Below are 12,183 nucleotides of genomic sequence, written 5' to 3' on the forward strand. Positions count from 1 at the left end.
ACCATGAAAACTCCTTACACCTAATGGAAAGGAACAGATTTCCACAACTGCTACCACTAGAATAAACAGCATATATAGTGCAACCCGTTTTCAAGTCCATCTAAGCTCCTATTGGACTTGGATATTGTCACTTTTGTGTATGTTGCAAAATACGCACAGGGATGAATTCTCTCTGTACATACATTAACTTATAGAAACCGTGCTGGATCAGAATCTGAGTTATACAATCAAGGGACAAAACCTCAAATACCTACATTTATGAAGAACACAGAGCAGCTGGGGCTGAGGCTGGGGCAAGCAGGGAAAACAATCACCTCCAAAACATTCAGGTTAAAACCTGTACTGTTAATTTTTCTGAAGCTGCATTTACTTTCAGGACAGCTGCTTCTCAAGTTCCATGTGACCCAAGCAGAACTAGCTCTTGTCTTCCCTATTAAGCTACACATTTCCTCTTGTGGAGACTCTAGAGACCACTTTTCTACAGCAGGTGAGTAAAAGATGTCTCTTACCTTTGTACAGAAATTTTTCTGACTGTAAAATCAAATTGGGATTTGGAGTTCTTGTTTCCACTCTGTTGGGGCTGAGCAATGGCTCAGGTGTATTGGTGGCCTCAGGTGGGGTTGGGACAGCCAAGGTATCAGCCTCACTCAACACCAAAGGCTCAGTCTCTTCATTTTGGCCTCTAGAGACATTAAACTACACACACAGACTCACACACACACACACACACACAAACATCATACAACGCATCACATATACATGCCACATTCATTTAACACACACAACAAACATACCATGCAAACACACATACATACCACATACATACAAACATTACATATACATACAACATTCATATAAAACACACACAAAAAGAAAGAAAAAAATACCATTACAATTTTTTTTTGTTTTTAATAATGTCAACTGATTTCTTAGAAAATATAGAAGAGGTTTTTCTTTGCTGTGTCTCCCCAGCTGTCCAATGCTGACTGTTTCAAGTAAAGCTTACAAAATCACTTCCCAGCCCTGACTAGATAAAAAGTGACTTTCCTGCCACTTTGTGTGGGTTCTAGTATACACACTCATTGCCTACATCTGGGCACAGATGTGATTCTGCTGAGAACTTCCAGGGAGAATTGCATACAGGGCATGAAATATGTAAAGCTGGAAAGGGATGGTGTTCATTCTTCTTTTAGTTATGGCTATGAATAAGAAAAATCAACGCTAATTTAGCATTTTACAATCTTTTTCATTTTGTTTCCTAACACTAGAGCTCTTAATGAGATATTCCAAAATATCTACCCAGAATTCAATGAATTTTGAGCCAGAGAATTGGGACGACAGACAGAGGACAACAAAACCTAAATGAAAGCAACTTGGCATCCCATTGGATTGCTTGCTTAATCCCAGCTGAAAATCTCACCCCTTCTCCTACTGTCTGTTACCCAGAGCCTAAATAATGCCCACTGTTATAGGGTGCTTAGCTTCTAAGAAGTTCTGAGAAACACTTGATCTCTAAAGTACACAAGATCATAACTCCAAAACTATTTTTTAAGCAAAATCTTCAAGTTGCAACTCAAGTTTTGATAGATAATGAAACGGGCAAGGTACGTTGCTTAAGAAAAATTCATATTAGTTTTCTGACTATTATCAGGAGTTAGGCAAGTCACTATAGGATTAATTGGAAGTGAAAGTGGTTTTGTTTGTGTTTTGTTTTATCTTGTTTTTGTTTGGTGTTGTTTTTCTTGACGCTAAGCCCTATGAAGGAGTCAGCCTCTCAACCTTAGTCCTCACCCCATATTCTGATAATGGCTGTCTAATTCTCTTGCTTCTTGTTTATGTCAGTAAACAAATTTATAAACTAAATAAAGTAGTTTTCTGATACTTTCTTAAGCAGGGATGCCAGCAGACAGTGAGCAGAGCCAGCTGTCACCATCACGTGACCTCTGCTATCTCCGGTTTTATAGTGCTTGATCCCTATGCACACGCATGCACGCACATGCGCACATACTCACAACCCTATCAAGTGAGGGCACTTTAATCTGACTACAAATACAAATACATCCGTTAGAATTAGTCCTTAGTCCTGTACATAGCTCTCAATTCAAATACAATGGTAACTTCTCCCTGGCTCCAAACATAGCCTTTGGTATAGTTGCATATCCTTTGCAATTCCTGTTTTCAGAGCGGGCCTGTGTGTATAGGATGGTTTGAGTATTATCATCTCTTACTATCTTAGACCACAACATTTTTAGGTGGCAGTCCTCCAGTGGGAAGGGAGAAAGGTCCTGACCCAGGGAAGATGTTCTGCTGTTCTCTGCCCATCGCTTCATTAAGGAGAAGATACCTTTTGGATATCAAAAGGAGAGAGACAGGCAACAGTCTAGATGTGTCTCTAAGGTAAGTGTCACTTGCTCTGGGCAGCATGGTCTCCTTAAAGGAATTACCTCTGCTTTTGAATCTTTTCAGAGCTCAACTCCTGGGGCCTGAGAAGTTCCTCTTTTCTCCCTGTAGAAATGCCTGTCTGCTTTCTAAATCACACGCTCATTTTGGAATGTTCACAACTGTAACATTATACCACATTTCAGAATAAACACAATTAACTTTCTTCTAAAAATGAAAATAATTTCATCTATCTTCTGACTCAGGAAAGCTTGAGACCATTAAACAAATGTATAATTGTTGTGGGTGGCAATTTAAAATTTGTTCTTCCTTCTTACAGAAGCAAACATGTTTGCTGAAAGGGGTTTTAGAAAATAATGGGCAAGCAAAAAGAATGGAATAGAAATCAGAAGCAATTCTACTCACAGATAATTACCGTTGATATCTTTTCCCTGTTCTATTTTTTTCCTATGTGAATATATTTTTAACAACAAAAAATGAAGGCTGGGACTGTAAGTCAGTTGGGAGAGTGTTCGCTCAGTGTCTTTGAAGCTCTGGGTTTAATGCACAGGAGATCCAAAAGACAATAAGCTCTATTTGGTTTTCTATGCTATATGCTATTTTTTCTTAATATATAGTATCAACACTGCACATATTTCACGCTGACAATGCACAATTTAAAATACTTAAAATACATGACTATACCCCCCCCTGTGTGTGTGTGTGTGTGTGTGTGTGTATGTGTGTGTGTGTATACATGTGCCATATTAAAGATTGAAGCCAGGGTCTTGCAAACAGTCTTACCATTAATCCATATCCCAGCTTTCTTTCAAGAGGTCTCACCAAGTCGCCCACACTGGCCTTGAATCATTTCACAGCCCAGGCAAGGTGTGACCCTTTGGTTGTCCTGCTTCAGTTTCCAAAGTACCCAGCTTATAAACTGGATCAGAAGGTCCAGTTTACAATGGTTTTTTTTTTTTGAAATTTTTTTCTATTCTAAATGTCATGGCTAATTGAGTTAAACACAAATACTTAACGCTTTTCAGGCAACGTCCTTTCCAAATGAATTTCTACTAATTTCCACACTCACTGGGAATATCATTCTTAAGTAATCATCACTTGCTAGCCATTAAGAATGGAGGAGTAGGTGACTGACAGTTTGACAGGTGAAAAATTCTCCAGCTGGCTACAGAGCAGTGGTGCAATCTGTCTTCTCTACGTCTCCCAGCCCCCACCATAACTGCAGCTCCTTTGTCCTTTTCACTCTGCCACAATATCTCAAAATCAGCCTTCCTACCACAGCCCAGGAAACATGAGTCTCCATCTGAAAGGATTCCAACAGCCCCATCAGGACCAACTCTCCTCTTCTACCCGGTGCTCAGCCCACACAGTGTAGCCCACACAGAGTTCAACCGTTAACCACACCACATCAAAAGAGAATATGCTACTCCCAAATATGTCACCTTGGGATATTAATTATTTTGAGGTGAAGGTATTTAGAAGTAAATACAAGAAGATCATTCTTCCTTTCTTCATTGGCCTAAAAACAAGACATATTAAGGTGTCTCCTGCTCCCTTTTCTATCAGAAGGACAGTTATCAGTGAAGATCCATGATCCTTAGCAAAAGGATAGTGTCAGAAGACTAAGTAACAGGCATTAATTAGCTTATTACTCCATCTAGCTCCCGTATTTTCACCTGCCCATGACTTTCTGCTCTAGAAACTCAGTCCTTTCCCTTGCCCTCGTCATTCCTCTCCAAAGTTACTCTTTTCAAGGAAGCTTCTCAAGCTCGAATGCTAAGCTCCCTTGGAGTCAGTCACTGACTGCACGATCCTCTGTGCATGTATGTTGCTCATGTTAATACGCCTCTATTTCTACTCTTATTAGTCTATCTCCCGTCAATCAGATTTTCAGAGCCCCAGCCCATGAGCCTAAAAAGATACAGGATAAAGAAAAATGTTTTCTGTTCACAATTCTACATCATTTCATGTTTCATGTGTGTCTTCATTATCATTACCTGTTGCTGTAATAAAATACCTGACAAGAGCAATGTAAGGAAGACAATGTTTTACAATGCCAAGTACACTCTATGGTAGTCCAGGTGAAGGCAAGGTGGAGGGAACTTGAATCAATTGGTCTTGTCATATCACAGGCAAGAGCAGAGGACAGTGAATTAATAATACATACATGCTAGGGCTCAAAGGAGTTACCCACTCCTTTGCATTCTGTCCAAGGCCCTTCCCTGTTTTGTCTAGATGATGTCAAGTTGACAACCAAATCTAACCATCACAATATGGATGAACATATGCACCAGAAAGGCAATTAATTTATGCCATTTCTTTCCCGCCTCTCCTTTCCCCTTCCTTCCTGTTTCTCTTCCCTACTTTACTCTTTTTTTTCCCCTCTAAAATCTCTACAACATTGAACAGGGAAATGATAGACACTAAATAAATTCACAATGGGTTAGAAAACTCCCCTCATGCACATTGTTAAGTTAAATTTAATACAAAAGGGGGGGAATAGTAAAAGGCGGTTGGGGTTATCCAATTTCTCTAGGGATGTCAAGAACATTCTAATGAAGATAGAGTATAGAAAAAAAAAGGTCATCTGACAGAGGATTTCAGCAACCCAAACCTAACTAGCAGAATCAAATCAGTGCCACAGGAGAGGGAACAGAAGGACAGCTCAGAGGACTTGAGCTTAGGTTGTAACTGACACTAAAGCAACAGGTAACAAATGCTGGCTAGTCTGTGAGTAAGCACACAGATATTTGTTTCTGCTCCTTTCTTGTCCCATTTATAAAGCTTAAACCTGAAATTATAAGCCTGCCCACACTCTGTCCATTTTAGCTCTATTACACTGTTCAAATCAAGTGAGGCGCTAAAGGGTTGGCTCTGGGGTTAAAAGTACTTGTTGTTCTTACAGAAGACCTAGATTCAATTCCCAGCACCCATGTGGCAGCTCACAGCCATCTACAACTCCAGTCACATGGGGATCCAGTGTCATCTTCTGACTTCCAAGGGCTCTGAGCATTCACATGGTACACATACACACACGCAGGCAAAGCACTCTTATACATAAAATAATAAAATAAATACATCTATTTTTCCCCAAAAAAGCAAGTATACTGACTGCTGTGTTTAGACTTAGCACTTTCCAGCATGGTAGGTCACACGGTAGATGTTGGCTCCACAGTCAAAACCTTCAAAGCTGTGTGTCTGGCTTCACTGGAATCCTCTCAATGGACTATCCCAGGTACTATTCCTTCTTTGGTGGTCCATCAGCATCTACACACTGAAATTTATTTGTGTTCCAAGGTTTCCAGACCACCTTGAGCTTGGCCTGCCCTTCCCTAGACTGACTGGGACTTTTACAGAGGTAGAATACAGGGTTATCCTCAGCTTAAAGCCTCCTATATTTAGAATGCCATTCATCATGAAGCAACACAAGAAAAGTCAGAAGTCTTTTAAAAATACAACATATATCAAATAGATGTATCTCCACATTAGCAATTATAAAACTGGGGAAAAACATAGACTTTGGAGCTGAGAGAAAATAAAGTATCTATCTTCAGCACTAGAATACCAAGTTTTCTGATTCTGTGTCCGCAATAATTCTTCTAGGACAGTTTTCACTATGCTCATTGCCTTGTTTTCTATCCTGTAGGACAGAACACCTTTCACTCCAGGGGTAATAAGCCATCATCAGCAACAGTCAGCACTTGCCCAGCAACTTCATATTCTAATAATGAGTGTTTCATAGGTTTTGCTGAGGTTTGACTTTCTTACCACAGTGAGAATATTAATTTTATTTTATAAACAAGTAAATTGGGATTTGGCCAATATGAACACATATGTAGATGTAACTTATTCATGGCCATTTATAGATAATTAGTTCTGATTTCAGGAAGCCAACTTAACTTTGCCCACATCAGAGAAACTAAACAACAATAAGTTTGCTCTGATTCCTCTTGAAGTTTTCAATGCCTCTGATTATAGCCTTTAGATAGGGCACTTGGTCATGATCACTATGTGATTAAGCAGCCTACAAAAGTTTACTTCTATAGAGCATTCAAAGAAAATACAAATGAATCTCAGAAGAGAAAGAATAGGCAAGAAAGACTTGGTGAGGTGGGTGTTTAGTATCTAAAAGGCTGACAGAGAAAGAGAAGAACCACTTCAGGAACTGGAAAAGAGGAGGCAGAGAGGTGGCAATTCACCTTCAGACAGTGGCTGTGATGTGAGACACACAAGTGAGAAATCAAGTAAGGATTTGACTAGCCAGTCCTCGGTGGTCTCTCTGCAGAGACATATTGGAGGCTGTAACCTGATCTCAGAGAATTTGCTACAAAGTAAAGCAACTACAGTAAGGTGGGAGAGGGGTGAGGCGTGAGAGAGAATTATGTATGAGAGAGAATTAGGGGCGAGTGAAGGGAGGAAGAAAGGGAAATGAAAAGGGAGTGAATGAAGGAGTAGAAGAGATCAAGACATAGAGAAAATAAAAGACCAAAAAGTAAGAGAAAGATAGAAGGCATTAGAATGGGGATTATTTTATTATGAGAAGGTAGATCTAAATAGGATATTAGCAAATGAACTGTGTTAATTCAGAAAGAGTTGGTTTATTCTTAAGATGGGCAAATCTGAAACCTACTTACTGAGCTAGAGGTCTGGTGGGGTGGAAAAGCTAGGTCCCAACGTGGACCAAGTAGAAGGGACCACTGAAGAACAGAGGTGGAGGATTAAATAGGCTGAGGTCTGAGCAGAGACTGAGATCAAGCAAACGTTCAGTCCCAGTGTCAAGTTTGAACCTGTTCAGGGCTGCAGTTCTTTGAGAGTATTTCAGTAGAAGCTAGGCATGTTGGCTCAAATCTGTAATTGCAGCACACAGGAGACTAAAGCAGGAGGATAGCTGTGAATCTGAAGTTAGCCTAGGGTGCATAGTGAGTTTTAGGTCAGCACAGACTACAAAAATAAGATGCATTCTCATCTGCAATGCACACTGGTGCAGAAGATTCATATAGTCTGGAGGCTGCATTCTTCAATGTCAGGGTGATGTCAGGAAGAGGAAAACTTTCTCCCCTAACTTTCTCCACCACACCTCCTCTAGCAGCTAACAGTGCTACCCCTGGGGCTCAACCCACACTAGTTTGGCTATGTCTCTCATCTGGTTGCTAGGAAACCATTATGTACTGAAACCCCACATCCTCCTCCTCCAGGGAAGAAGTGGTCTGGCTGTCAGTTATCTAAGTTATAAGTGGTTGAGGAAGAATTTTTCAAAATATTAAATACAAAAGACAAGGTTTCATTCCTTTCTACTTCTTCAAAAAGAAAACTATATATGTGAAGAATTCTGTAAAAAACTAGTTGAAATGGATTGATGCCCATCACCCCATGCATGCAAACAAAATTATTAATACATTTAGAGTCATGGACGGTAACTTTGCACAGGAACTGAAGATGTTTATGGAATTAATAGGGCTTTCCTGGATGCAATTGTTGACCAATTTATGTCTACAATACATAAAACAAAACGTAATTTTAAGACATGTACAGAGTACAATGTTTAATTAGATGTAGATTGTGTCCTCAAGGGATTTCAATCCATTAGGAACGTTAAGGCGCAAGCATGCATGCATATGTAATTATTAATAATAAAGTATAATAAATTACAAGAACAAATATAAATTATCCTAAGGAGTGAGATAGAATAAGGTAGATAATCATAGATAATAATTGTTCAGGGATCTCAAAGGGTTAAATTGAATATGAATGTACAGTTGTCTGCTCAGACTAAATGCCTGCTGGGAAATTGGTTGCCTACAAATTTGTCTACTAAGAAAGCCTATTGACACAGGGGAATTCAACAAAGTTCAAAATCATTGCAACCTTCAACTGTCTCACAGTTCTCCTGAAGAAACTTAACCAATACTAAGTTCTGGTCTAAGTGACAGCTGTTTTATAAATCCAAACCATTTTAGATATACTTTTTTGAATCCTCCTTACCCCTACCCTTAGCTAAACTGCTTCATCTGTGATGATCAGTTAAAACCACTTGTCTCTCTGGGCGATCAGAATTCCTAGAATACCATACCAAAGGTATGTAGCCTTATTGTTCCTCATTCTCGGATTAACATATTGTTGGATTAGACTAAAGCACTTACTGTGGTATAAACAAACTCATTATCTCCCTTTTAAAAAGCAGCCATGGCTTCCAGTCTGGGCCTGAGCACTGAGCAGATCCTAGGCAGCAGCTCTGCACTCAATCTCACAAATCCCAGAGGAAGCAGGCCTCCCAGGAACTCTAACCTGGGCAGTATCTTAGGTAAGGAGACAGCAACACCTGCCCTAAATAGGTAGTAACTGAGACCCACTGGGAGCCAGGAATTCACTCCTGGCCCGGAGCATGAGTTCCTTCAGGTCTGGGCCCGAGCACTGAGCAGATCTTGGGCCACAGCTCTAACCCCAGTAGTAACACAGACCCCACACAGTTCTGAAAGAACCAAGATAATAGGAAAGACAGGCTCCAGTCAGAGACAGGGCAGGTAGCACTAAGGAGATCCAGATGGAGAAAGGCAACCACAAGAACATAAGCATCAGCAACCCAGGGTACTTGGCATCATTAGAACCTAGTTTTCCCACACTAGAAAGTCCTGAATTCCCCATATCTCCAGGAAAGCAAGAACCAGATTTAAAATCACTTCTAATGATGGTGATAGAGGACTTTAAGAAGGACATAAATAACACTCTCAAAGAATTTGAGGAGAACACAGGTAAACAGAAGCCCTTAAAGAGGAAACACAAAAATCCCTTAAAGAATTACAAGAGAACACAAATAAACAGGTGAAGGAATTGAACAAAACCATCCAGGACATAAAAATGGAAGTAGAAACAATAAAGAAATCACAAAGGGAGACTACCCTGGAGATAGAAAACCTAGGAAAAAAATCAGGAGTCATAGATGCAAGCATCACCAACAGAATACAAGAGATAGAAGAGAGAATCTCAGGTGCGGAAGATACCACAGAAAATATTGACACAACTGTCAAAGAAAACACAAAATACAAAAAATTCTTAACACAAAATGTCCAGGAAATCCCGGACACAGTGGGAAGACCAAACCTAAGTATAATAGGTATAGATGAGAGTGAAGATTACCAACTTAAAGGGCCAATAAATATCTTCAACAAAATTATAGAAGAAAACTTCCCTAACCTAAAGAACGAGATGCCCATAAACAAACAAGAAGCCTACAGAACACCAAATAGACAAGACCAAAAAAGAAATACCTCCCTGTCACATAATAATCAAAACACCAAATGCACAAAACAAAGAAAGAATATTAAATGCAGTAAGGGAAGAAGGCCAAGTAACATATAAAGGCAGACCTATCAGAATTACACCAGACTTCTCAACAGATACTATAAAAGTGAGAAGATCCTGGACGGATGTCATACAGATCCTAAGAGAACACAAATGCCAGCCCAGGCTACTATACCCAACAAAACCCTCAATTACCATAGATGGAGAAACCAAGATATTCCATGACAAATCCAAATTTACGCAATATCTTTCCACAAACCCAGCATTAGAAAGGATAATAACAGGAAAGCTCCAATACAAGGAGGGAAATTATACCCTAGAAAGAGCAAGAAAGTAATCCTTTTCAAACAAATCCAAAAGAAGATAGCCACACAAAGATAATTCCACCTCTAATAGCAAAAATAACAGGAAGCAACAATCACTGTTCCTTAATATCTCTTAACATCAGTGGACTCAATTCCCCAATAAAAAGACATAGGCTAATGGACTGGATACATAAACAGGACCCAGCATTTTGCTGCATATAGGAAACCCACCTCGGTGACAAAGACAGACACTACCTTAGAGTAAAAAGCTGGAAAACAATCTCTCAAGCAAACGTTCCTAAGAAACAAGCTGGAGTAGCCATTCTAAAACCTCCAGCCTGAGAACACAAAGGGAGGGACTCATGGCTCCACCCGTACAGGCAGTTGAGGGTGGCCTTGTCAGGCATCAGTGGAAGTGGAGAGTTTTGGTGCCTGAAAGTTTGGATTCCCTAGTGTTGGGGAATTCGAGAGCAGGGAGGCAGGAATGGGAGGATAGTGGGAGCACACACTCGTAGAAACTCCCATAATTATATGGATTAGACATGACAGAGGCAGGTCACCAGAAAACTAGATTCCAGAATTCAAAAAAAAATTATCTTGATACTAAAATTTGTTTTGAGAATTGTATATTGCAGAATACACAGCCTTGGTATATCTACTCATCAAGCAAGCTGAGCAGACCTGCTTGAACCTCTGATGTCTGGAATTTCAGCAGGATGCAATGAAGATACAGACATCAGAGGCTTATCAATTTACTCTTTCCCCTGCCCCTCTTCTAATATCTCAATGCCCGTAACCAGCTTGAAGAAGTTAATGAAGAGTCAACGCCCCTATTCCCTGGGCTTGGGGACTGAGGTGATTAATATTGGACTGTCTTTCTAGGAAAAAGTAGTGGTTTTGTTGGAACAGGGAGGAATAGCTAGGATTTACTGCATAGCCATAACTTATTGGTAGAAATCTGTATAATTGTTATTAAGCTGAAGTTATAATTTCTTAAATGGTACAAAATTTACTTTGATTTCAAATTTAAGGTTTTCATTGGTACGAGTTTCTTACTAATATAGAAGTGAGATTAATATTGTTACTCTCATAGGCACTGTGCCTATAAAACACATTTAGGAATACAAGGCTTAGATCCAGTATTTCTTTAACTTTTTTAACTGATTTGAGATGGTTAGCCTGTGAGTTAAGAGCCTATAGCAAATTCATGGCTCTGAGTTTATTGTTAGGGTGTTTTCTATATCTTATTTAGAAATAGCTGAGAGGAGTTAACAGACAACAGTCCAGATTGCCTTACATGGATAGTTGGTTTTTAAAATGTCAGAAGTCCACAGAATTGACATTACAAACATTTCTGTATTAATGTTCATATTGATGAGAGATCTGTCTGCTCCTGACAGCTTCCTGTCTTGGATTCTAAGAAGAAATTGAGCATCTTTGGAGTTACTCCAATGGTGGTGAGACAGTCACTAGGCAAGAATTGCCTCTTTCCATCTACAGACAAATTACTGTCCAGAAAAGGACACACTTGTGGAATAGACAACTGATTATATCTGCCAAGACAGAGTAACCTGCCCTTAATAATTCTGCATCACTAGGTCTATCAGATGATCCTAGGCCAGAAGGCTGAAGATCCGATGCTCCAACGTTTTGTAGTATAGGGACTGTCCAGGTGTTCAGCAGTCTCTATAAATTGGCTAAGTTTTAGAAGCTGTGCTTTGTGTTTCCTATAATTTCAGTTAATTCAGTCATTCTGGATTTCTGACATGGTTGAAGACTTACAGTCTCATAGTCAATCCTGGCTATTTAGTTTGAGAGAAAATATTTGAGAGGATGGTTTTCAGCTGACATTCATTCTGAAGCCAAGAAAAATACCAGGTTCAGAGCTAAGTCTTTTAATTAGGAGAGATAACAGAGGTTTAGGTTAGTGAACAAAATGTTGGACTGGGTATTATTAGGTCTATCTTGTACCTTACTGATACAAATTGGTATAGTTATGCTCTAACTGTATTTTGAGTGAAAAGTTTTATTTTAACAGGAAGGGTGATATGTAGAAGGAGCTAAGGTGGGAGGAGTAAGGAGAGGAAGAGAAGTAAGGAGAGGAGGAGGAAAAGGAGAAGAGGAGCTAGAAGATGAGAGAGAGAGAGAGAGAGAGAGAGAGAGAGAGAGAGAGAGAGAG

General features: G+C 39.7%; 2 protein-coding genes across 2 annotated transcripts in view; one reads left to right on the plus strand and one right to left on the minus strand.

Annotated features, from left to right (window-relative positions):
• Umad1 (UBAP1-MVB12-associated (UMA) domain containing 1) overlaps positions 1-12,183 on the plus strand; it is a 531,474-nt gene that overhangs the window by 144,578 nt on the left and 374,713 nt on the right. The window lies entirely within an intron of this gene.
• The window catches only part of Col28a1 (collagen type XXVIII alpha 1 chain), a 151,290-nt gene that overhangs the window by 2,276 nt on the left and 136,831 nt on the right, over positions 1-12,183 (minus strand). Inside the window, exon 32 of the mRNA XM_028755925.1 lies at positions 582-696. Within this exon, the coding sequence (XP_028611758.1) occupies positions 582-696 (115 nt within the window). The remainder of the gene's footprint in view (positions 1-581; positions 697-12,183) is intronic.

The sequence above is a fragment of the Grammomys surdaster genome, unplaced genomic scaffold (genome assembly GCF_004785775.1).
Source record: "Grammomys surdaster isolate TR1022 unplaced genomic scaffold, NIH_TR_1.0 126091, whole genome shotgun sequence".
NCBI lineage: Eukaryota > Metazoa > Chordata > Mammalia > Rodentia > Muridae > Grammomys > Grammomys surdaster.